At 40.5% G+C, this 27,389-nt stretch overlaps 1 protein-coding gene across 2 annotated transcripts in view; it reads left to right on the top strand.

The window, feature by feature from the left end:
- VAMP1 (vesicle associated membrane protein 1) overlaps positions 1-27,389 on the top strand; it is a 70,350-nt gene that overhangs the window by 27,727 nt on the left and 15,234 nt on the right. Inside the window, exon 5 of one of the 2 annotated variants that reach the window (XM_020994353.2) lies at positions 279-7,683. The exons of the other annotated variant lie outside the window; for it this stretch is intronic. Coding sequence (XP_020850012.1) covers positions 279-286 — 8 coding nt within the window. The 3' untranslated portion in view covers positions 287-7,683. Of the gene's footprint in view, positions 1-278; positions 7,684-27,389 lie in introns of those variants that run through there. 2 annotated transcript variants of the gene reach the window in all.

The following is a 27,389-nucleotide window of genomic DNA, read 5'->3' as shown; positions in this document are numbered from 1 at the left end:
AAGAGCAACTAGCAAAATAGATTGGAGATTCACAAGAGGGGGGATAACTGTCTGGAAGAAGGTCATGGACAAGGGTGTGCGAGGCTAGGGGTGGGTTGGGAATAAGATGTGTTGGGGAAGGAGGGCCACTGAAGCAAGGTGGTATTTTTATCCCTGCAACCAGTAAAAGGTAAGAACTCCAGAGTAGAAAGACAGATTTAGGAAGTGTTAAGAAGTGTTTATGTGTTAAAGTAGTTAAGAAAATGAGGTCTGATAACAGGATTTCTATTTCTTGACAGTCTCTTAAGTGTAAGAAGGAAGGAATCTTGGCCAGGGATGGAATGCAGCTAACAAGGGCTGGTAAGGATCTATTTACCTGGAGTACCGCCAGTTTATTTCAGTTGGTGATCTTGTTAACATTCAATTATCATCTCTGTACTTATGATTCTCAAATCTAATTACTTAACCCTAGCCTCTCTGCTGACTTCCAGTCTTACTTCTCCAACTGCAGTTAAGACATCTCGAATTGGGTGTCCACCAGACGTCTTAAACTCATCATGTCCAAAACTGAACTCCTCTTCTACTGTTAAGGGCACCACCACCCTCCCAGTCCCCCAGGCTCATGGTCTAGGAATCATCCCAGACCATCATCTCACCCTCCCATATCCAATCTTTTGCCAAGGTCTGTTAATGTTATCTTCATAACATCTCTCTGACACTGCCACTACCCTGATGTAGGCCCTTACAACTTTGTGCCTAGACTACTGTAATAACCTTCTAGTGGGTCTGCCTGCCTCGAGTCTTTCTCAGTCCATCTTCCATTCAGCTATCAAAATGATCTTTCTAAGTTCCAATCTGACCATGTCACCACTCTGCTCCTCAGTTCAATAAATTTTAATGGCTCCCTGTCACCTCCAGGCTCAAATATAAAATCCTGTGACATTCAAAACTCTTCATAACAATCTAAGCCCACTTCCACACCCGTTTTCAGTCTTATTACACATCCCACCCCTTCACATACTTTGAAATCCAGTGACATTGGCTGTTCCACGAACAAGACACTCTATCTCTTAGTTTTAAGCATTTCCATTGGCTGTATCTTTTACATGGAATGCTTTCCCTTCTCATCTCCACATCCTGGCCTCCCTGGCTTCCTTCAAGTCTCACCTTCTACAGGAAGCCTTTCCTGATCCTTCTTAATTCTAGTGCCTTTCTTTTGATGATTTATCTCCAGTTTATCCTGTATATCTTTTTTGTTCATAATTATTTGCATGCTGTTTCCTCCCTTAAATTGTGAGCTCCTTGAGGGCAAAGACTGTCTTTTACCTTTCTTTGTATCCCAAGTGCATAGCACATTGCCCTGGACATAGAAGGTGCTTAATAAATATTTATGGACTAATAGGATTTTGTACTGAAAAGAAAGGAGATAGAGAAAAAACTTCTACCAAAGTAGATACCATAGAGAGGAATGACAATGTAGAAGAAAAAGGAGACAATCAATTAACAAGTATTTATTAAGCGCCTACCACGTCCCAGGTGTGGGACCTTGCTAGATCCCTTGCTAAGAAGGCACTGGGGATAGAAGTATAAAGAATGAAATAATCTTTACGTACAATGAATTTACCTTCTTTTCTTAAAATTTGAAAAAGTTTTTTTTTAATTTGTAGGCAGTTGGGGTTAAGTGACTTGCCCAGGATCACACAGCTAGTAAGTGTCAGGTGTTTGGTCTGAGGCTGGATTTGAACTCAGGTCCTCTTGACTTCAGGGCCAGTGCTCTATCCACTGCGCCACCTAAGCTGCCCCAAAGGTAGCAGTTTTTTTTTTTTAGTGAGGCAGTTGGGGCTAAGTGACTTGCCCAGGGTCACACAGCTAGCAAGTGTTATGTATCTGAGACTGGATTTGAACTCAGGTCCTCCTGACTCCAGGGCAGTGCTCTATCCACTGTGCCACCTAGCTGCCCCTGAATTTACCTTCTAATGAAGGAATAGCAAGTACATATATAAATACACACAGCAATATACACACATATATTCCATATAGATATAAAGTTAATAAATACAAAAAACCAAAGTAGTTAAATACAAGATAGTTTGGAAGGGAGACCCATAGCAGTTGGGGGAATTAGGAAATGATTCATGTGGAAAATGGTACCTGAGTCGCTTCTTAAAGGAAGAGAGAGACTCTTTGAGGTGGAGGGAAAGAGGGAAGGAGGGAGTGCATTCTGGGCATGGAAGATGGCCATTGGAAAGGCATGGAGGGGAGATGTGGAGGAACAGAGAAGCCATTTTGACTGGATTGCAGAGTGTGGGATGGAATTGAAAGTGTGCTGGATTTGGCATCAGAGGAACTGGGCTCAAAATCCCAGCTGTGCTCAACCAACTTAATCTCTCTAGGTTTAGTTCCTCCTCTAAAAAATGAAAGAGTGGGACCATATAACATCTAATTTCCTTCCCCTTCTGAATCCATGACCTTATGATCTTAGCACAGTCATAGGCTTTTACTTCCCACTGGGCAGCTGACACTGATTTAGGAACCCAGGAATTCTTGAATTTATGAGGTGGCTACCAAGTTTGGTAATATCCATTTCTCAGGCTTGCTGGTTGCTGGTTGCTGATTTGTGCTCAAGGAAGAAACAAGAGACAGAAGAAGGCCAACTCAGGCTCACCTAGACAAGCGCACATTCCCACTGCCACATGCTCAAGATGTGGGCCACCATTGCCACTGGGGGACAGGATGATGGAAAAGGGAAGTACCCTACTCTCTTGCTTGAAGTCTGAGCTGATAGAAGAGAGAAAGAGGCAGGTATTTCTCTTCTGTTCCTCTCAGAGCCTGCTGAGTGGGTGGTTCTTCCTAACTCAGTCCCCAGTCGCAACCCTAGTCACAGGGTCCTGCAGACACATCAAGACATGTGTCACACACAGCCCTCTTTTATTGTTTGTTTTTTTTTTTAGGCAGTTGGGGGTAGGTGACTTGCCCAGAGTCACACAGCTAGTAAGTGTCGAAGTGTTTGGTCTGAGGCCAAATTTGAACTCAGGTCCTCCTGACTTCAGGTCTGGTGCTTTATCCACTGTGCCACCTAGCAGCCCCTCACAACCCTTTTATTAAGGAGGCCAGAATACATCTCCCACTACAGGGGGAAAGAATGTGTGCCCAGCTGTTAGGCTACGCTTTCCACAGTCTTCCCCCCAGTTAAATAGTTGCTGTTCCCAACAAATTGGCTGTGGGTACATGTAGCACATTCACTGACATCTCCAAATTTTTAGTATTGTGAGGATTGGGAGAGGCTCAAGCATTGTCTTTTTAGTTGCCTTCCCTGTGCTTTATACTTTTCAGTCAAGTCCAAATGGCACTGTTCTTAATGGGCTCCTGAATGCTATGCAAATTATTCCAACAGTGCATTCAGTACATTTCTTTGACAGTCTCAAAATGAACGGTCTTTTGTGGGGGCACAGACCCAACATAAGTGGTGGGCCTGCAGATTACACTCATACCCAAATACAAAGCTAAACAAATTTAACAAGTAAACAACATTTTACAAAGTCCTCATAGGTCTCCACCTGCCTGGCACTTAAAAGTGTTGCGGTGTAAGAGGTTGAGAGGTTGTGACCCCTCAAAGACTGGAGTACAGGACGGGTCGTCTGGAATGAATTCACAGACTCAAGCATTCTTTAAGCCAAGGTGGCAAAGTTTATTGTTATGCTTTTCAGCGGGCGAGGATTCTTAAAGGATCCTGCGAGAGACTGAGAATGCAGCTAGGGTTTATATGGAAAAGAGCATGGGAAAGAAATGCCAGGGACACTGATGAGGTAATCCAAAGGTGCAGGTGTCTTTGGGGGCTATGGATGGGAAAGTACAGGGAGTATACCGGACAGGGAGGGAGATGACAGAGGTATGGATCTTTGGAGTGTGGCAGGAGGAAAAGTCCTTGGGCAGGCCAAGGACAAAACTCCTTGGGCTGGGCAAGGCACCCTTCTCCCTCTGTCTTGATGAGAGAATGCTCTGCAACAAGGGAAAGCTTTCTTACAAGACAGGAACTTACTAAGGAATTGGGAGGCTTCCAGAGACATGATCTGAGGGCTGGGGCCTGAGCAGCCCAGCTCTGTGTAGCTGTACCAAGGAGAGAGATAAGGGTCATGCTGAGGCCCATGCATGAATAACTGCTAGGCACAGTGTCCTTGGGCTGGGGAGTCGTCGTCAGAGACAGTGTTTCTGAGACTAGGGAGAAATTGGGGCACAAGTACAAGCACAAGCACCCGAGCACTCCATCAAAAGGACCCATATCAACCCAAAACAATAAAGAAAGAACAAAATTTGAATTAAGGAAACAAGAAGAACAAAAAAAAAAAGAAAAAAAGGAAAACCAGCTTTCTCTGCCAGAAGGAGTCTAATCCTAAGGGACCGATAGGAACTGAGGGCTTGAGTTTAATGAGAAATTGCCCCCTCACCCTCAGATGGTAAACTAAACTGTCCTGCATGAACATTTCTCCTCTGGGACACATAGGACAACCCATAAATTTCTTCAGTGGATCCTTGCAAAACCAATGGGCATTCCAAATAGAGGTCTGAACTTGATAGAACAAGCAGGCTTGTTCAAAAAAAGAAATTCAGGGGCAGCTAGATGGCGTCATGGAGTTAGGAGGACCTGAGATCAAATCCGGTGTCAGACACTTGACACTTACTAGCTGTGTGACCCTGGGCAAGTCACTTAACCCCATTGCCTACCCCCCCAAAAAAAAAGAAGAAAGAAAGAAATTCGAACTCAGATGAGCCTCAAATGTGTAGGGCTCCTGAAAAGGCATCAGGTACTTGGACTTGACTTGGAATCAACCCCCAGACTCCAAGATGAGCCCCCAAGATATTGTTATCCATTGTTCAATGAGCCTGCCTTCCCCAAAGGGTTCTGTGGATGCACATGGAGCCTGAAATCATTCCAGGGACAACCTGTTCTGGGCTGAGCCTGATTTAGTCTAATTCCTTAATGGCTTAGGTTCAATATTACAACAGAATGAAACACTTGGAGATCATTCAACAATGAACAAAAGGAAAATATGCTTAGCCATGGCAGAAGGAAATCCAACAAAGGTAGACATAGAGAACATCTGGAGTTGGTTCAGCTGAGTGAAGGTCCTTTGCCTGAGTTACTCAGATATATCAGCCGAGCATCAGAGGATGCTCCCACTTTGTACTGAGCTAACCAGGAAGTTATGTCAGCAACCTAGACCTTGAATCCCCTGAGACAGCCAAGACTGGAGGTTAGTCTTAATGCCTTTTAAGGAAAAATTAGCCTGAGTTGCATGGAGGGAAGGGTTAGGATTGTGAGAAATAATTCATTTGGACCCCTACTCTGTTGCAATCAGTATTAATGAGTTTGCTATAATTCTAAAGGGGTAGCGATTATAAATTCTGTGTATTAGGTCCCAGAGCTGTGAACTGCACATTGTAACTTCACCTGTTTAATCACAGAAAACTAACTAGAGGACCTCCACCCTTATTTTTCCTCGTGTTGGCCAAGCCTAGCACGGTGGAGGTGACTCAATTACATGGAAAGTCCCCCAACTTGTTTTTGTACCTCCAGGCTACTCTCTCTTATCCAACATGAGCTGGTGACTATCTTATGACCACTTAGTCAATGGAGGTGCCCCATACTTCTCCCAACTAGAGACTCCCCACTGACATACCATTTTTAGCTGATACATCGTTTTTTTTGGCCTATGAAGCAAGGTCTATCAACCAGTGGGATTCTGTGTTTTGTGTAGGCTCTTTAGAGTGTTTAGGTATCAAATCTAGTATCAAGGCTTATAAAAATAAGTCCCTGGAAGAAGGGGAATCTCAGATCATGAGGAAGATCTGAGATCCACTTCATTAGAAGGGACCACGGACACTTTGACTCAGAGCTCTGCCTCAGTCACTTTTATTTTATTTTATTCTTTTTAAAATTTATTTTTTAGTTTTATAATATTTTGAGTTCCAAATTTTTTCTCCCTCCTTCCCCCCCCTCTGCCCCAAGATGGCAAGCCATCTGATATAGACTATTCAGTCTCTTTTATTGTAGGTTGGATAATTTTAATCCCTACATTATGTTATTCCTATCACACAATCTGACCCCAAAGAAAGAGGGGTCAGGATTCTCTTGAACTCTGGCTCATTATGTTTCCCATGGTGGGAGAGAATCTTTAAAACAATGCTTAGGTATGGCTTATATCTAGTCTCTCTTAAAAGGAAATTCACAGGATTCCTTCTTGAAAGAGTTCTCAATGTACTAAAACAGGTATCAGGTATAAGACATTTATTTACTCCCTCACAAAAGAAATGCTTAAAATGTAAGTGTGCGTTAATAAATATGTAAAGCATAAAACAATAACCCATCGCCGTAATTATACTATCCTTAAAAAGTGTAGGCATGATGAACAGATATTTCATTTTCACTTCAGACCTAAGCTATTCAAGCAGCTCACAAGTCCAGATCTCTTGGCTAGCCTTCCAGGTGCAGGATGAGTCTGATTGAAGGTCAATCCCAGAAGATGTGTAGCTGCAGGAAGGGCCTCCTACTAGGCCTCTGGCCCTGATTCAGGAACCCGAGAATTCTCATACTTCTGACATAACCATCAATGCTGGAAACATGCATTTTTCAGGATTGCTGGTTGATGGTTTCCAACCAGTGTCCAGAGAAGAACCAGACAGAAAAAGGCATCCAGGGATTCAGGCTCATGTATCCCAGACCATGTTCCTGCTGCCATGTGCTCAAGATGGGAGCCTTTGGGGGAGGTGGGAGGGGAAGAAATCTCCCCTGCCCCTGTTGGAGATCCAAGGAAGAGCTGGCAGAGTCCCAAAACATTCCACTCAAGCTGTTTCTCCTCTGGTCTTCTGATAGCCTGCTGAGTGGGCAGTTCTTCTTGGCTCAGTCACCAAGAAAGTTTGATGCAACCTCAGCCACAGGGGCCAGAGGGCCAATCAGTTGTCACTTGTGTCCTTTAGCAAGGGCCCAAAACATGTTGTACCAAGAGGGGCCAGAGTGCATGCTTAGCTCTATTGGTAAATATTCCTCTCCATCTTTGAAACACTAGAGCTTCTTAGTTTTCTTCCTAGCCTGTGAGAGAGACTTCTTGTCAAGCATTGATTGGGGGGTGGGGAGATGGTAGAGAGAAACAGAACCGCTGCTGTGAGACAGAAGCTACCTCCCTGTCATGTGGGCAAATGATGGTGTTCTCTTTGTCTCTTTCATTGTTTCCTCTTCTTCCTTTCCCTATCCCTCCTTCTCTCCTCATCCACTTCCTCTTCTCTCCTCCCTTCTCCCCTCTTTCTCTATTCTCTCCCTTTCTCTCTTCCTCTCCTCTTTCTCCTCCTCTCCCCTTTCTCCTGTCCTCTCCTCTTTCCCTCCTCCTCTCCTCTCTTCTTCTCTCCTACTCCTCTCTCTTTTTTCTCCTCTCCTCTCCTCTTCTCTTCTCCTTTCTCTCTTCCTCTCCTCTCTCCTTCTCTACTCCTCTCTCTTCCTTTTTTCTTTTACTCTCCTCTCTGTCTCCTTCTCCTCTCCTCTCTCTTTGCTGCTACCTTCCCATTTAAACTCCAAGGTCCAGAGCTGAGACCCTAGACACACAGATCTCTCTTCTTATTTCTTCCTCATGAACTGTGGGAATGAGCACTTCTAGCTCATTAGTCTGGCTTCATAAGCATGTTTGTTTTGTCTAATAAAGTATATGGCCACAATGGCTGTATCCTATGAGTGCTCATTGATTGAGAAGGGACTATCCTGATGGAGGGTAGGGGCTGAAATCTCTATTATGTCTGTGTGTGTGTGTGTGTGTGTGTGTGTGTGTGTGTGTGTGTGTGTATATACACACACACACACACACACATATATATATTTATATATATATATATACACATATATATATTTTTACTATTTTTAGAATCAATACTTCATCATTCCCCAGTCTAAATTCACAGCCCAGTCAGTGCTACTAGAGGCAACTAGGTGACACAATGGATAGAACACTGGATCTGGAGTCAGGAAGACCTAAGTTCAAATGTAACCTCAGACACTAGCTGTCTCACCCTAGGCAAATAATTTAACTTCTGTCTGACTCAGTTTCCTCAACTGTAAAATGGAAATAGTAGCACCTACCTCCCAGAACTGTTGTGAAAATTAAAGGAAGTCTGTAAAAGTGCCTGTAGGAGGTGCTTGATAAACGCATGTCTCTTTTCTCCGTCCCTTTCGTTCTTCTGTGAGAAGCCACATGCATGTATGTGCTAGGAGGGAAGTAGTCTAAAATCTGTAGAATCTGCCTCCTCTGGTGGCCAGTGAGTGTACTGCAGCTTTTTTTTAAAAAATAATTTTAAATTTAATTTTATTAGGCAATTAGGATCAAGTGACTTGCCCAGAGTCACACAGCTAGTAAGTGTCAAGTGTTTGGTCTGAAGCCGGTTTTGAACTTGGGTCCTCATGACTTCAGGGCCAGTGCTCTATCTACTATGCCATCTCACTGCCCTTGTACTGCAGCTTTTTAGGAAGGCTGTTGATGTTCAGTCATTTTTCAGTGGTGTCTGACTCTCCATGACCCCATTTAGGGTTTTCTTGGCAAAGATATTGGATTGGCTTGCTGTTTTCTTCTTTAGCTCATTTTACAGATGAGAAAACTGAGGCAGAGAGGGTCACATAGCTAGTAAGTGTCTGAGGCCACATTTGAACTCATGAAGATGAGTCTTCCTGATTCCAAGCCTGGCATTCTCTCCAGAAGAAACCGAAGCAATTCTGATAGGACCGCATGGCTGATACTTTGTCTACCAGTGCATCTGATAGACAGCTCTAGAATTTTTGCTTCTTCCTTTTTGGTTAATTAATAGCTATAGTATTTTATATATACACACATATATACATATATGTATCTTTATATATATACACACCTATACCTATATCTCTATCTATCTATCTATCTATCTATCTATCTATCCATCCATCCATCCAGTATAGTTAAGTTTGGCAGTATACTGATTGCAGTAGTACAAGAGTCACACATAATATATACTAAGTGTTACATGCAGTCCACACCTGTGTCACTACAGTACACATTAGGATATGAAAAATCGTCACTCTCAATCCCTAGAAATTCCTTTACTTATTTTCCTTTGTAGATCTTAAAAATACTTAAAAATCTATGTTTACTTTTGATCACATACACCACAGACCCCCTCCTCCCACCTGAGGTTATTCCATTAGCACACAATTATGTATTGGAAAGGTAGGCATTAGAATGAAGTGAACAAAACCAGGAGAACCATTTATGCCGTAATAATCACATTATAGAAAAAAATAACTTTGAAAGACTTGAGAACTCGGACCTATGTAATGATGATGAAGCATGCCGCCCACCTTTTGACAAAGGTGATTGATTGAAGATGCAGAGTAAAACATATTCTTTGAGACAGTCAATGTGAGAATTTCTTTTGTTTGACTATTCCTATTTGTTACAAATTTGTTTTTCATTTTCCTAATGGGGTGTATATCTGAAAGGGAGAGGTGAGATAAGGACAAAGTGGTCTCCCCCCTAAACAGAAAGAAAGTAAATAAGGAAAAGAGAGTCACTGAGACAGTTTTTTAAATGAGGAAAAGAGAACAGAAGAAAGATAAAAAAGAAGCACAGACAAATAGGACAGTTTTGAAAGCTATAAGTTGAACTAATCATGTACTTAAAAAGAAAAGCAGTAAGTACATGACAGAGATCTGTAGTTTTCCTCTTTTTCTGTTCAACCATGTATAGGGAAATGCTTCATTTTTATGAGTGTAAAATTCAGAATAAAAATAAATGAAAAAGGAAGAGTTGAAAAAAGGAGAGTTTTTTTTTCTTTTAAAAGAGGCATTTTGCCACAAAGGGTGAGAGTAATGCCCTGGAGTATAGAAGTATTGCTATGGAACACCAGACAATGCTTTACCTGGCAGATCCAGGCCTGGCTGTGGTTCTCATGGAAATTTCCTGTCAGACCCACAGAAACCTAGATTCACTGAAGCTAGGAAAAATTGCCTTATTCATCTGTTCACTGCCTGAGTCTTTAGGGATCATTGCATTCCCCTCTGGGCTACCCCATGATAGTTACTGCCAGAGGAGGGGAGCCTCATGTACTTTCTTAATCACACAAACCACATATTTCACTCAACATAGCACTTGGAGTGGCAGAATTTGAACCCTAAGCAAATTCTTAGTCCCATTTCTCATTTCTCTCCAAACCTGTGTTTTCAGCTGTTATGTCCCTAGTCCTCCATTCTGCAGATTTTTGACCAGGGAAAGTGAGGTACAGGGCAATGGAAATGACTTTTTTCCTCTCCTGTTTCTTGAGGGATCGTGTTGCCTTCTGGGAATCAGGTAAGTGCCTCAGGATATAGACATCATTGGGTGGGTGGTTTCATAACTCAAGTTTAGGCACAGGTCAAAAAGTTGAGCTATAAGGTACTGCTTCTTTCATATATGGACATTTTAGATCCTGAAAGGGGCAGGCAAGTAACATTTGTTTAAGGAAAATGGATAAAATCATCTTATGAAGAAACACAGCTCTTTAGAGAAAATGTTGAAACAGACTGTTCTGAGGACCTAAGAGGGAGCAGCTGATAATGAAAATGTACTGAGAGAGCCTGTTTGAAGTAATGGTAGCTACTGGACATTCTAGACCATCAGTTCATTTGCATGTGACTTTTTGGAGCATTGAAGGATGTAAGAGATGCATTATGAATCAAATAGCCTCTCATTTGGAGACTAAGGGGATGTTATATAAGGAGTGTTGGGAAGGGTAAGAGAAGTGAACAAAAATTTATAAAGCACCTACCATTTCCAGACACTATGCTAAGTAGTTATTACAAATATTAGCTCATTTGGTTGTCACAGCAACCCTGTGAGGTAGAGGCTATTATTATCTCCACTTTACAGTTGAGAAACTGAGGCAGACAGATGTTAAATGACAGTCACATAACTTGTATCTTAGGCTAGATTTTAACTCAGATCTTTTTTTTTTAAAGGCAATTGGAGTTAAGTGACTTGCCCAGGGTCACACAACTAGTAAGTGTCAAGTGTTTGGTCTGAGGCCGGGTTTGAACTCAGGTCCTCCTGACTTCAGGGCCGGTGCTCTATCCACTGCACCACCTAGCTGCCCCAACTCAGATCTTCTTCATTGTCCACTGTTTAAAGAATTTTTATTAAAGCAAGAATTTTATAATCCAAATTACGTTTCCTTGCTCAGTTATCAATTCTGTTATCTATAACGGTGGTGATATTCTGAGCTTTTCCACAGTAAAGAATTACAAAATTAAAGAAAGGAATGCTTTAAATTTTTGTACTGTGCTGAAAATTCTTTTCCCCTGGGTCTACAAAACATTAATTTGTTTTTATATATTTTACTATTTTTTTGGGTTTTTTGTTTTTTCTTGTTTTTTGTTTTTAAATCAGTCTAAATCTAGGACTAGCATTAAGTTTTCTACACCTGGCATTTGCTCGGTACATCAGGTTCAAAGTTTCCTTTCCTTTTTTAATTTATTTTATATTTTGCAATGTTTTTTTCACAATATTTAAGTTTTTCGATGTTTAGATATTTTTCTTCGGTGAAGCAGAGGTTCCATTTCGTGGTCCCTGATCTTTTCTTTTAAACAGTTGGAACACTAGTGGCACTAACTACTTTCTGGGCAGCTTCTTTAGCTTGGTGAGCTTGTGGAACGGCTACGGCTTCATCAACCTTAGAGCGAAGAGACTCAGGAGACTCAAGCATATGAAGAAGCTCAGAGTTCTCAATTTCTAGCAACATGCCAGTGATTTTACCAGCCAGGGTAGGGTGCATGGCCTGAATGAATGGAAACAGCTGTTCACCCAACATCTGCTTTTTGCTCTTGAGGAGGGGCGGATGCCAACATGGAAGCAGTTAAAAGTTCCTGACCTTGCACATGAACCTAACTCAGATCTTCTTAACTCCAGGTCTAGGACTACTTCCACTGTACCATCTAGCTGCTTGAAAGAAAGGTGCAATTTGTTTTAGTTTTGCATCGTGTTAAAATTGTGTCACTGACCCCGATTTTAGGTGTTAGAAGTCAGAGAGAAAGAGCAGAATAACAAAGGGGGGGATAGAAGATAGTTGGAGGAAAGTAGATTCAGGAGAGGGAGCTGAGCACAGAAGTTGGGGACAGAGGGTGAGTGACAAAAGGATCTGCTTACAGAAGACAAATACAGGAGCTAATCAAAAGCTGGTGGTCAAGATCAGCAGCTGTTTTTCTGGGAGCTGTGATGATTGGAGTAGATGCATTGTTTTTGTTGAGAGCTGATTGGCTGGAGAGGCAGACTTGTCTTCTGGTTCTATCTATAGCCTGATAGAGGGGAAACCTCTCAGGGATTTACTGCCCTCTTCAGTTTGAGAGGGAGAACCAGAGGGGGAAAGAGGTTTTTCATTGGCTTTGCTAAGTAAAGAGGTTTGGCTCTTTTGTTGAAAGCTGATTGGATAAAACAGAATCCTCTCCTATTTGAAGAACTGACTGAGGAAAAGCCTCAAGACCCTATCACTGTCTATTGCCTCACAGGGAGAAACTCCTTAGAGCCCCAGAGCAGATCTGAGGAACTTAGCAGTTCTCTAGCTTAAGGGAATTTGCTTGTCACTAAAAAAATGTAACACTTTCTCAGCACCCTGCTTCAACAGCCTGAGAATAGCAGAGAAGTCATGCAGTGGATGGAGCGCCAGGCCTGGAGTTGGGAAGACTTGAGTTCAAATCCAGCCTCAGACACTTTCTAGCTGTGTGACCCTGGGCAAGTCATTTAACCCTGATTGCTTCAGTTCCTCATCTGTAAAATAAGCTGGAGAATGAAATGGCAAACCCCTCTGGTCTTAGGGCTTGCTGAGCCTTTTTCAGGGCTGCTTATTTACTTTTAGTGTCCAACTGATCACCCAACTTCACCTGTGGCTCCAAGAAGCTGTAGCAGTGGCCATACCCAATAAAACCATCTCAGCACATGGGCTAAACCAGGATGAGGGTAACCGACAGGCCTCCCCTGGAAGAATGGGCAGATGAGAAAAATTTATTCTAACAGCTGTGAAGATGGCCAAAGCACCCCACAAATGTGGGGCACTTAGAGATTGGTCAGATATCTAAGACTCCAAGGTCATCCACTGTGTTCCAGGCTGTTGCCAGTCATCTTGACTTCTGTTTTGCCCCTGGATTTCAATGACTCTGGAAGGGAGATTGAAGCTGAGACCCTGTGCAACTTTGCCTCACTTAAATCCAATTCACGAGCAAATCAAGATTATCACCCTTGATGGCGTCATCAGTCCTTTTTGAAAATGCAGGACAAATAACAGTCATAGCATATTGTAGACCCTGAATCTATAAATACATTGGGAAATAATCTGAAGGAGTGGAATGTACCGCCAGACTAGCTATAGACAGCAGATTTCATATTATAATATTATAAGTAATATTGCATTTCTTCCTCAGATTAAATTGGAACCTGGCCAGAGAGAAGCCAGTCAAAGCTATTTCAGGACAGTTGTGTCCATGTAGGCTTGGCAGTAGGTGGGAGGATAGCAGCCTAGGCTTTTGCAGGCTGAGCACTCTTGTGGTGATAGCACAGTCTTTTAGGAGTAGGCTGTCCCTTGAATATACACCAGACCAGAAGTATCAAACACCCACTGGCTGAAATGGCCCTTAACCTTCCTAAATGCCAGCAGAACCAAATTAAAATACGATTGGGAAATATTTAACAACATAAATATACAATAAACATAGGCAATGTTAATTTATGTGTTTTGTTTTTGTTTTTTTTGGTGAGGCAGAGTTAAGTGACTTGCCCTGCTAGTGTCTGAGGTTGGATTTGAACTCAGGTCCTCCTGACTACAGGGCTTGTGTTCTATCTACTGTGCCACCTAGCTGCCATAATGTGTGATTTTCTATGGCCATGTGTGCTGGCAGAGATTTTTGTGCGTTGTTTAATGGTTCCAGTTTCTATCTGAGTTTGACACTGTTCCATCAGAGGATAACCGACAAGGCCTGAGCTAGTGGTCTGAGTACAGTGCCACCTGCTGGGCAATCCAGATATTGTACCCGACTGGTTAAACACCCTTGCTGGATAATTAACACAGTGACATATTCTGATTCTTCTAAAACTCCATTATTCAAGCCGCACAACCAAAGAGCCCCATGTGGGGCCTGTGTCACAAATGGAACTCTACAGTCTTTAAAAAATGGAAAACTATGCCACGCAAAGGGCACTGGAATGCTGGCGGTGTGTGTAGGCTACAACATTTAAATAAAAAATTATAAAAAAGCTCCAGATTAAAGGATTATAAGGGGAAAAGATGGTCAGAGTGAAGGATCACCATTGTACAGCTTGTGTAATCCATTTGTATCTTTGTGATGACATGAGCGAGCAGGGAATGCTCCGGGCCTTGGACCCTCTGTGTCATCCTAATGGGGAACATAGGTAAGAATCAAATAGGACTGAAATGCATGGATAGGCTGTGATCAGCAACATGGGCAAGAATACTCACATCAACAAGATTGTAGATTTATTTGAGTATTTGAGAGATAATAACAATAGCTTATAGTTCTATTATGATTTACGTGTTATTTCATTTGATTTTTAAAAAAAAAACAGTAAGTAGGCAGGTCAAGAATTTTTATTCCCATTTTATAGATGAGAAAACAGTCTAGGAGAAGCTAGGATAGCCTAGAATTGAATTAGAATTTTCTTAAATCCTGTGTTCTTTTCCTTTGTCTCGTGGAGTTGGTTACTGATTGTATAATAGGTAATTATAGCTAGTAATTTGAGACTCGCAAAGCACTTAACAAGTATTTTCTCTTTTTACTCTCAAAGCAGCACTGGGAGATAAGTGTTATCGTTATCCTCATTTTATGGATGAGGAAACTGAGGTAGACAGAGCATTCTCACATATAGTAAATGTCTGGGGTTAGATTTGAACTCATGATTCCAGTTCCACCATTCTATCCATTGTGCTGCCCAGCTGTTTCCAGAAAGCATTTATTAAAAATGTCTACTGTCCATTGGGCATTGTGTTAGGTGCTGGTGATTCAGAGACAAAATCAAAAGAATCTCTTCCCTCAAGGGACTTATATTCTCAGTGAGGGAAAAGACACAAAAAAGAGAATGTAAAATATATACACAGCAGATTCCAAGTAATTTCTAGGGGAAGGGCACTGGTAACTGGAGTGACTATGATAAATTTCCTAGTGGCACTTACGCTGAGTTTTGAAGGAAGCTGAGGATTCTGAGAGGTGGGGGTAAAGAGGGAGTTCATTCCAGAAATGGGATACAACCTTGCAAAGTGTGAAGATGGGAGATAGAATGTCATATCTTAGGAAAAGCAAGTCGTCCAGTTTGGTCACATTGTAGAATGCATGAAATATAATAATGTATAATAAACCTGGAAAAGTAGACTGGAGCCAGGTTGCGCATGTCCTTAAAATCTAATCAAAGGAATTTATATTTTATCCTTGTGGCAAGAGAATGCCACTGAAGTTCCTGAGAGGGGAAGTGACAAGGTCACTAAATTTGGCAACTGAGTAGAAGATGAGTAGGAGGAGGAGTCAGGGAAATTAATTAGGAGGCTACTGCACAGTAGTAAATGACCATAGTAATCTAGTGTTTGTTAAACCCAAAGACCCTAGCTTCTGGGAGAAGAACTCACTATTTGACAAAACTTGCTGGGAAAACAGGAAAACTTCATGGAAGAGACTAGATATAAAACATCTTACACCATGTACCAGGACAAGATCAAAATTGGTACATGATTTAGGCATAAAGGGTGATACCATAAGCAAATTAGAAGAGCAAGGAGTAGTTAACCTGTCATGAAGAAAGGAGAATTTATGACCAAACAAGAGACAATAGAGAATTATGAGGTATAAAATGGATAGTTTTGATTATGTTAAATTGAAAAGTTTTTCACAAACAAAACCAATGCAACCCAGATTAGAAGGAAAGCAGAAACCTGGGAAATGATTTTTGCCACAAATGTCTCTGAAAAAGGCCTCATTTCTCAAATATATGGAGAACTGAGTCAAATTTTTAAGAAGACAGGTTATTCCTCAATTGATAAATGGCCAAAGGATATAGACAGGAAGTTTTCAGATGAAGAAATCAAAGCAATTTGGAACTATGCCCAAAAGGCAATCAAATTGCATACCCAGCAATACCACTGCTAGGTCTGTATCCCCCAAAAATTAAAAAAGGAAGAATGGAGGAAGGACCTATTTGTACAGAAATATTTGTAGCAGCTTTTTGTGGTGGCAAAAAATTGGAAATTGAGGGGGTACTCGTCAGTTGGGGAATGGCTGAACAAACTGTGGTATATGAACAAATTGTGGAATACTATCATGCTATAAAAAATGACGAGCAGGCAGATTTCAGAAAAACCTGGAAAGACTTACATGAACTGATGCAAAGTGAAGTGAGCAGAAACAGGAGAACAACTATGAATAACTTAGCTCTTCTCAGCAGTTCAAGGATCCAAAGGACTCATTATGAAAAATGCTATCCATATCCAGAGAAAGAACTGATAGAGTCATAATACAGATGGAAGCATACTGTTTTTCTTTCCTTTTTTTCCTAATCAACTAATCTTTTCATTTTTAGATCTCAACACTCATCTCCACAAGAGCCTGAATTCCAAATTCTCTCCCCATCTTGCCCCTCACCCACCCCAAGATGGCATGCACTCTGAATACCCCCTCCCCTAATCTGTCTACCCCTCCATCACCCCCCCCATCCCCCTTCCCTTCCACCCTCCTGCAGGGCAAGAGAGAACTCCACACCCTACCACCTGCACACCCCGTCTCCCAGCTGCATGCAAAAACAATCTCTAACATTTGTTTCCAAAGCCCTGGGCTCCAAATTCTCTCCCTTCCTCTCTCCCCACCCACTCCCACTGAGATGGCAAGCAACTCGACACAGGCCACACATGTGCAGTCATGCAAAACACCTCCATAGCAGTCATGCTGTGAAAAACCAACCACATTTCCCTTCATCCCATCCCCTCACCCCACTCCACTCTCTTCCCATCCCTTACCAGAAGTGCCTGTCTCTGATTGCCCCCTCCACTAATCTTTACCGCCCCCCCCAGCCAACATCCCTCCTGCTTTTATCCCCTTCTCCCCACCTTCCTGCCGGGCAAGATAGATTTCCACACCTAACTGAGTGTGTATGCTATTCCTTCCTCAAGCCAAATGTGATAAGAATAAGATTCACTCATTCCCCCTCACCTTCCTCCACTTCCCCTCCACTGTAAAAGCCTTTTCTTGTCTGTTTTATGTGAGATAATTCACCCCATTCCACCTCTCACAGCACAATCCCCTCTAATCCCTCAATTCTACTTCCTAGATATCATCCCTTCACCCTCAAATCACCCTGTGCCCTCTATCTATCTACCTATCTGTCCATCTATACGTATATTTTTTCCCCTCCAACTACCCCAATACAGACAAAGGCCTCATGAGTTACAAATGTCATCTTTCAATGTAGGAATGTAAACAGTACAACTTTAATAAGTCCCTTAAGATTTCTCTTTCCTGGGGCAGCTAGGTGGCAGTCCAGCCTTGGAGTCAAGAGGACCTGAGTTCAAATGTGGCCTCAGACACTTGACGCTTACTAGTTGTGTGACCCTAGGCAAGTCATTTAACCTTATTGCCTAGGGAAAAAAAGAGGTTTCTCTTTCCTGTTTACCTTTTCATGCTTCTCTTGAGTCTTGTATTTGAAAGTCAAATTTTATATTCAGCTCTGGTCTTTTTTATCATGAATGCTTGAAAGTCCTCTATTTCACTGAATGTCCATTTTTTCCCCTGAAGGATTATACTCAGTTTTGCTGGGTAGGTGATTCTTGGTTGTAATCCTATCTCCTTTGCCCTCTGGAATATCATATTCCAAGTCCTCCAGTCCCTTAATGTAAAAGCTGCTAAATCTTGTCTTATCCTGATTGTGTCTCCACAGTACTTAAATTGTTTCTTTCTGGCTGCTTGCAATATTTTCTACTTGACCTGGGAACTCTGGAATTTGTCTATAATATTTCTAGGGATGAAGCGTACTATTTTTCACTTTATTTTTTTCATATTTTTTTTTCTTTTGGTTTGTTTTTTCTTTCACAACATGACTAATGTGGAAATAGGTTTTACATGATTGCACATATATAAACTATATCACATTGTTTGCCATCTTAGGAAGGAGGGAGAGAAGGGAAGGGAAAAAATTTGGAACTCAAAATTTTATTTTGAAAAATGAATGTTAAAATTATCTTTGCATGTAATTGGGAAAAAATTAAATGCCATATAGAAAATAAAGGAGGCTACTACAGAAGGTCATGAGGGCATGAACTAGGGTGTTGGCCCTGTTAGCAAGAGCTATTGTGAAGATGGAAGTGGGCAAGACTTTGCAATTGATGGGATGCCAGATGAGCAAGAGTGAACCTGTAACTCCATTCTCCAACAGCAGCTCTGCTTGGCTTTGACTCCATCCCTGCCAAGATAAGCTGATCACCTTAAATCTTATCACCACAAAGAATGACTCAGGTTTTTATACTCTGTACCTCCTTAACTCACCTTCAGTTGCCTCTGAGCATTATTCTCCTCCCAGTGCTTTCCTTTATCTAGGGCTTATAGCCTTCCTGGTTCTCCATCAACAACTCTGCTTGAGTTTGCCTCCACAGAATAACATGCCCCTGCCACAAAGAAATAGGAATAAGAGGAATTTTAAGGGAAAGATAATGAGAACTGTTTTGGACATTCTGAATTTGAGGTTCCTATGGAACAGCCTGTTGAAGATGACCCTTAGGCAGTTGATAAAGCTGGATTGTAGTCAAGTTCTGGAGATTAGGGCTTGATATAGAAATCTATAGATGTAAAAATTGTCAGCATAGAAATAATAATTCAACTGGTGGGAACTAATGTCAAGAGAAAAAGTGTAGAGCAAGAAGAGGAGAGAACTCAGGACAGATCCCTGAGTTATACCCATAAAAAGGGTGGTACACCCAAGCAAAGGAGTGTGAGGAGTTGCCAGACAGGTATGAAGAGAACTAGGAGAAAGCAGAGTCATAAAAACCAGGGAGGAGATATTGTTGGGGAGAGGGAGTGGTCAACAGTGTTAGATACTATAGAAATCAAGGAGGAGGATGATTAAGAAAAGACCAAGGGAATATATGAACCTGAGATCATTTAACGTTAGTAAAGCCACCTTCTGCCAACTGCCTGAGTCACTTTTTAGTCATCTGTTGTTACCTGTGGCAATTCAGAGGGTCCCCAAAACACAGAGCCTGGGACAGTCACCACAATTTATCATATGCCAAGAAGAGCTATGGCTAGCATGCCCATGGTTTAGTATAAATTCACACATGCGTTTTGCTAGCATGATCTTTTGGGGTAGAAGCATTATTTGCTAGGGCTCCAGATACGTGGATTAGGCTCTTTTTCTAAGGCCCTCCAGGAGTGTGTTAGATCTAGCTTGAACTGGCTCTCAAGAGCTGTTCGCTAAATTTTTGGGTTACTTTGGAATCTGGCAAACACCACTGACAGGAAATTGTTAATACCAGATGTAATGCTAACAGACACTGTCCCTTAATCATCCTGGCAATGTCATGCATTCCAGTAGTGTACTTACGTCCCTACCCTTAAAATAATGTCCATTAGGTTGCGCTGAACCACACCCAAGTCCCCACTTGAGATTTGTAAAGGAACCCAGGTCAAGCTGGATCTAAATTGCTAGTGTTCTTGCCCCCTTCTATTGGGATTCATGCCTTGAAGGGCAAAACAGCCAGAATGAAATGGCTTTCCTTGCCTGGATTGCCGTGGGTCACTGGGGTCTCATGATCAGGCCTTGCTACCTCATACTACCTCTTTCCCCTCTGCTCCTAAATGTATAAGAAGCTTTTGTATGGGTCTTGGAATTGGAAAATCAACTGCTGTGCACTCATCAGACATCCCTCAGGATGGCAGGTTTGCTCTCCTGTTATCTCAATTAAAGATGGTTTAGTCCTGTGAGATCTACTTGAGCCCCTCATCACCTGAAGAAAGCTGAAAACCCGGACTGGCCAATCGGAGAGAACAATTTGAGCCCTTCTGGACTGATATACCAGTAATGCTTTGTGATGCTCTCTGAATGAACCTGAAAATCCTCTTGCTATGTCAGCAACCACAAGGCTAGATAAAGCTTGCATAGACATTGTGGGTCAGAAGCACTTCCTTGCTTTATGGAAACTGTAATCTTAGCTGACAGAAGGCCAGACATCCTGAGTCAGGGGCTTTTCTTTGCTTCCTGGCTTTCTAATCTGTGCAGCCTAACCCCAAAATGAGCTCAGTTACAACTGCAGCTCCCATCCATTCATATGCATGCCCTCCTGCTTTGAGAGAAATAAACATGCATACAGCCTAATTCTGTTTGTCTTTTAAAAAAAATTTATTATTTTTTTAAATTAATTTATTTTGATTTATCAGCAATCACTTCTATATGCTTTTGAGTTGAAAATTTTTCTCCCCCTTCTTCCCCCCGCCCCTCCCCAAGACGGCACACAATCTGTTATAGGCTTTACATTTACATACCCATTAAACATATTTTCACATTAGTGAAGTTGTAAGTAAAAATTAAAAACAATAGGAGGAACCATCAGAAAGATGAAACAAAACTCAGCAGAAGGTAAAAATAAGTGATAGCGATTCGACTTCCATCGTTCTTTCTTTGGATGTGAACAGCATTTTCCATCCTGAGGCCTCTGGAGATGTCTTAGATCCTTGTAATGCTGAGAATGGTTCAGTTTAACAATATTAGTCATCGCATAATGTGGCTGTTATTGTGTACAAAGTCCTCTTGGTTCTGCTCACTTCACTCAGCATCAGACCATAAAGGTCTTTCCAGGTTTTTCTGAAGTCAGCCTGTTTATCATTTCTTATAGCACAATAGTATTCCATTACATTCATATACCACAACTTGCTCAGCCATTCCCCTGTTGATGGGCATCCTCTCAATTTCCAATTCTTTGCCAACACACAAAGAGCTGCTATGAATATTTTTGTACATGTGGGTCCTTTTCCCATTTGTTTGATCTCTTTGGGATATAGCCCTAGAAGTGCTATTGCTGGATCAAAGGGTATGCACATTTTTGTAGCCCTTTGGGCATAGTTCCAAATTGTTCTCCAAAATGGTTGGATCATTTCACAACTCCACCAACAATGCATTAGTGTTCCAATTTTCCCACATCTTCTCCAACATTTATCATTTTCCTGTTTTGTCATGTTGGCCAATCTGATAGGTGTGATGTGGTACCTCAGAGTTGTTTTGATTTGCATTTCTCTAATCAATAACGATTTAGAGCATTTTTTCATATGACTATAGATGGCTTTAATTTCTTCATCTGAGAACTGTCTGTTCATATCCTTTGACCATTTATATTGGGGAATGGCTTGTGTTCTTATAAATTTGTCTTAATTCTCTATATATTTTAGAAATGAGGCCTTTATCAGAGAGACTGGTTGTAAAAATTCTTTCCCAATTTTCTACCTTCCTTCTAATCTTAGTTGCATTGGCTTTGTGCAAAAACTTTTCAATTTAATGTAATCAAAATTATCCATTTTGCTTTTCATAATGTTCTCTATCTCCTGTTTGGTCATGAATTCTTCTGTTCTCCATAGATCTGATAGGTAAACTATTCCTTGTTCTCCCAGTTTACTTATGTATCAGCCTTTATATCTAAGTCATGAACCCATTTTGACTTTATTTTGGTATATGGTGTGAGATTTGGGTCTATGCCTAGTTTCTGCCATACTCTTTTCCAGTTTTCCCAGCAGTTTTTTTCAAAGAGTGGGTTCTTATCCCAGAAGCTGGGGTCTTTGGGTTTATCAAATAATAGATTACTATAGTCATTGACTACTGTGTCTTGCATATTTAACCTATTCCACTGATCCACCTCCCTATTTCTTAGCCAGTACCAAGCAGTTTTGATGATTGCTGCTTTATAATACAATTTAAGATCTGGAATTGCTAGGCCACCTTCCCTTGCATTTCTTTTCATTAGTTCCTTTGATATTCTGGACCTTTTGTTTTTCCAAATGAATCTTGTTATTTTTTCTAACTCTATAAAATAATTTTTTGGTAGTTTGATTGGTATGGCACTAAATAAGTAAATTAGCTTAGGTAGGATTGTCATTTTTATTATATTAGCTCGGCCTACCCATGAGCAACTGATGTTTTTCCAATTATTTAGATCTGATTTTATTTGTGTAAAAAGTATTTTGTAATTGTGTTCATAGAGTTCCTGGGTTTGTTTTGGGAGGTAGACTCCTAAATATTTTGTAATGTCTACAGTAAGTTTAAATGGGATTTCTCTTTCTATCTCTGGCTGTTGGGCTTTGTTGGTAATATGTAGAAATGCTGATGATTTATGTGGGTTTATTTTATAGCCTGCAACTTTGCTGAAGTTGTTTAGTATTTCAAGTATTTTTTTACTTGAAATTAATCATTTTTAGATTACAGGAGAGAACTCCTAAGACTTTGGAGAGTTAAGTAAACCGCTCTGCCTTTCCCACTCCCTCTGCCCAGAGTCATGAGTGTATCTCAGTATGGGGATTGCTAACAGCCCATGTCTCCCTGTTAATCCCTCTCATCTCGGATCAGATTAAGAAAAGAGAATGCTGGAGAATTGTAGGGAAACTTAAATCACCCTTCCCCACTTGGCACAAGGAGGAGGGAAGCCATAGCAGGGGCCCCACTGGCAGTAGCCCCAATGACCCAGTAGCCCTTGGCATCCTGTAGCCCATCCCATCCCTACACAGTGCCCTCTTCTGCACCCTCCAAAACCAAGTCAGTCAATGTCTCTGGGGCAGGGCCAGCCTTCTGCAGGTCCCACTCAGTTGTTGTCTGATGTCCGGGTACCCCTAGCAGTGCCTAGCATGGCAGTACAAGGTGGGGGAGCCAGCTAGCCTCTACCCTTGGTAAGCCCACCCTTCTCAGTTCCAGTTGCAGAAATGTATTAGTTATGTAATTTATGGCAAGTTATTTTATCTCTGCACCACTTTCTTGATTTATAAAGAGAAAAATAATAATGGTTGTTGTGAGATCAAATTGATGTAATTGTAAAGTGTTTAACACAATGACTGGCATATGCTAAGCACTACATTATTATTATTTCTCTAGTTTAATGTAATTGTTCCATACTTGATATCTTTAAAATATTTTTAAAATGCCAAAGCAATAAGATCAGTGATTTCTATATGTGATAATATGGAAATGCAATTGATGTCATCTGAAGTTTGTTGTTTTAGTTATTATTGTATTTCTAAATTCTTTTATATTGTAAAATTTGAAAGACCATCGTAAAACAGAAATGGTACTAGACAAAGCAATTTTTAATCTGGATTTTGTTGCATATGAGTCAGGCTTTTAAAAGGATGTGATAAAAAAACTTAGATAATTTGAAAATTGTTGAACATTTAATGAGGTATATTTAATTATAAACAGGTAGTAATAATAATGATAATGATAACAATAATAACATTTACTATAATAGTAAATTTTCATTTCAAAATCTTGGCTATTATGAAAATGTATAGGGTGATTTAAAGGTATAATTTCAACATATTAATGATGAGTCAACTCTTATGTATTAGCTGCATGTCTGAAGCCCCAGAATATGGGTAGTTTTAATTTACAAGTAAAGGATAAATGAAATGTTAAATGTAAGGGAAAGATCAGGAAAGGTATTCAAGCTCTAAGTTGTGGCTAGTGAAATTTTACTATTTAAGGTAAAATTCCTGGGAGTATAATTTACTATTGTTTTGAGCTTTGATTACAGGAATAGTTGTTTGAATTGTCATGAAGCCAATAGTAGAAAACAGCATGTGCTACAGTCTGGGAACTGCTAAAGGCAGATGCCTATACCTGGGAAGAGTTTTGGGGACAACCATGGCATGGCCTAGGTAGCATCTTCCTGACGCTTTTCCCCCATTGTGTTATTTCCTTTCTGAAAAAGAAAATTCCCACCTGGTTAATACTGAGCCCTGCTTTTAACACTTGTAACTACATGATTGGCTGTCAGATATGACTTATGCCTGGAATCGAACAGAGGTAAGGGAATTTTTCCCTCTGTTATGATATATGGCATTGTTATAACTATTTCCCTCTTTTTCCTTTTATAGCAAATTTCTATAATTAAGAAGTTTTATAAGTACAGTACTAAATCTATTAAATAGATTGATAATGGAACATTTCTGAGTTACTGTAATAGGATGCAGTGATGAACATCTTACAATTTTAATCTGTATTTGTGGTGGGATAACATAATGATGATATCCTCCTAAGGGGGAAAATGTGAAGTTTGGGTTCAGTCAGAGGGCAGCACTTGAGGATCTAGAGAGCCACATGTGGCCTCAAGGCCATAGGTTCCCCACCCCTGGTCTAGACTTAAGAAAGTGATGCCAAAAATGTTAATAATTCAAATTAACCTTAAAAATGTGTCCTAAGTTTTTGGAGAGTTGGTTGTTAAACATTCACCAACATGTTGCTGACTTTGTCCCATATCAGGCTAGACTAGTTTTTCCATAAAAGGAATTAAAACCATCCTTGAGATTTATTTGGCCCAGGGGACTAAGGCTTGAACTATTGACACAGGGTTCCTGGTGGCCTAAGTACAAAAGCCCATGTAAAAGAAGTCAGGTATTCCTCCCTTGGCACTAGCAGGACACCATGGCAAATGCAGAAAGGAGACAAGACAAGTGAATCATTATTACATCCTTGCTGAACATCCTCTTCATGCTGTGGCTCAGCAAGTTTCTTTTTGTTAAGTATTAAATGGTCTATAAATTTCTCCTTTTTGTTCCAGTATTGAACTTGAACCACCAGACCCTCCTGAGTCGGGCCTGGACTACAACATTTGTTGTAAGTTAGCAGGACTGGATCAGAATGTGATTCTCATGGTTGAAGTAGGGAAATAGTGATTTGGAGGAAGGTGGGTCTTGAGGATTAGCTTCATGGGTATAGAATGTAAGTAAGCTCCTTGAGATTAGGTACTGCTTCATTTTTGTCTTTGTGATTCCATCTAATATAGTGTGTGGCACTTAGTAGAACCAAAGAATCTTGGTTTGGGCTTTTTGGTGGGTCATATTGGATGATAGTGAATGGAAATTGGGATCTGACTGCTTCTAGCAATCATGCAGGAAATTGGTGCTGGATAGGGCCTAGATCTGTGATTTCATTATTATGGGGAACTGCCGGGTTATGAAAACTCCTTCCACTACGTCAGGTCAGCACTTTTTCTGCAATGTATAATCATGAAGAATTTTCTATAGGACTGAGACGTTATATCATTTGCTCAACTAGCATGTGTCAAAGGCAATGCTTGATTTCTGGTCCTCTTGGCTTTGAAGCTCTTTATTAACCTCAGCACTTTGCCTCTCAACTAGTACTTCTTGTATGTACTGTGTGTGTGTGTGTGTTCTCTGTGGAAAGATAGAGACGGGGACTAGATTGTTTCAAGTAAAACAAACTGCAGAGCTGATTTTACGTATGTAATTTATATATATACATATATATACACATACACATACATTTATATGTATGCATGTATGTATGTATATATGTATATATGTGAGTGTATGTATTTATTTATTATAGGGTTTGATAGAAAGAAAAATAAACGTAACAATTATAACCTTGGATGTTATCAGAACTCCCAAGGGGTTACTTTGTAGAACTAGACAAGTTGATAACAGTATTTGGAATAACTGAAAGTCAAAAATCTTAAGACTTTCATTAAATGAAGAAACAAGAGGCATAGCATCACCAGATTTCAAACTATATTATAAGGCCATAATAATCAATACTGTTTAGTTTTGGTTAAAACATTGAAATAAATTAGTGGAACAGACTAGATTAACAGAATCCAGAAGCAATAAAATGGGATAACTTAGTGTTTGGTAAAAACTAGAGCACAAACTCTGTATTCAAAAACAACTGCTGGGAAAATTGGAAAGCAGTTGGGCTCCAAATAGATAAGTGATCTTAACATAAAAGGCCACAATTTTTTTTAAAGCCAGAGAAAAATAAGAGGTACCTTTCAGATCTATGCATTGGGGGAAACTTCATAACTAAAAGTAAAGGAAATTACAAAAGACAAAAGGGATAGTTTTTATTACATTAAACTAAAAAGCATTTGCATGAAAAAAAATCAATGTAACTAGAATTAGATAAACTGCCCAATGGGGAAAAAATCTTTCTGTCAGATATGTCTGATAAAACATATATAGGGATAGATATGTAGGGAATTGATACAAATATGTATATGTATATGTAATAGATAGATATGTGTGTGTGTGTGTGTGTGTGTGTGTGTGTGTGTGTGTGTGTGTAGATATATATGACCAAAAGATGCTATACAACAGACAAGTGGTCAAAGGATATGAACAGTTTTCAAAAAAACAAAAATAAAAGAAAGGCAAATGATTGACAGCCATATTAAAATGCTTCAAATTGTTAATGTAGTGTGGTTTCTATATCTCTGTGGCAAGGCCCAGGAAGTTCTCACAAAATGAAATAATCTGTGAGATGTGGGAAACTTTACAGTCTTGAGATGATCAAGATTGGAAGGAAGCTATGTGATTAAAATGAGTGGAGCATGAAATCTGAAAATCACTCTCCAGGATTTGCAGCCTTTTCTTTCTGTCCACTTCTCTTGAGATTTGAACTCTCTGCAGTCTGGGAAACTATGGCAAATTCATTTTCCAATGTGATTGCTGACCCTTAAGGGTACAAGAGAACAGCTGCTTTCTTTGAGAGATAAACTTTTAGGTTGCCATGAAAGAAATGGGAGGTGGTGGTGGTAGGGAATGAGTGCCGTCAGACTGAGATTGTCAGAGACTAGCTTGCAGAGGAATCGTTACCAGTTGACAAATGTTAACCTGGGACAGTTAAAATATGCCTCTGCTTTTTGGAGAAACAAGTCTAACAGTCTCGGTAATCATAACATCTTTTTATTGCTGAAAATAGTTATATATATGTCCAGAATATAACAAATATATATGTATATATGAAAAATACAATATAACAAAATGAACTGTCCCTCTTCATGAGGGACTCTTTTAAGCCAGAGACCTGGGCCATGTGAGCCAGGGCCTTTTAGGGGTCCATCATTAATGCCCCATCAGCAGTACCCTCCATCAAGTGGTGAGAGCTCTGAGTCCCTTTCAGTGACTTTGTTGTCTCCTTGTGGTTGTATGTTTTGATCTTACTTGTCACCAAAATAAGATTCTATAGTCTGAGTTTTTTTTCCTCTGCTCATCTTCCCAGCCAGTTACTTGACTTTTTAACTCTTTGTTAAGGTAGGCTCTGCTTCCAGGGTGGAGGGTGTATTGTCCCAAGCTTCAAGGGTTTTGTGCAGCTGTTTTCAGAGATAATTTTAAGGATCTA

Source organism: Phascolarctos cinereus, unplaced genomic scaffold (assembly GCF_003287225.1).
Source record: "Phascolarctos cinereus isolate Bilbo 61053 unplaced genomic scaffold, phaCin_HiC Scaffold_1;HRSCAF=81, whole genome shotgun sequence".
In the NCBI taxonomy this organism is placed as follows: Eukaryota; Metazoa; Chordata; class Mammalia; order Diprotodontia; family Phascolarctidae; genus Phascolarctos; species Phascolarctos cinereus.
Note: the sequence above shows the minus strand (reverse complement) of the source record. Positions and strands in the feature narration are given on the sequence as shown.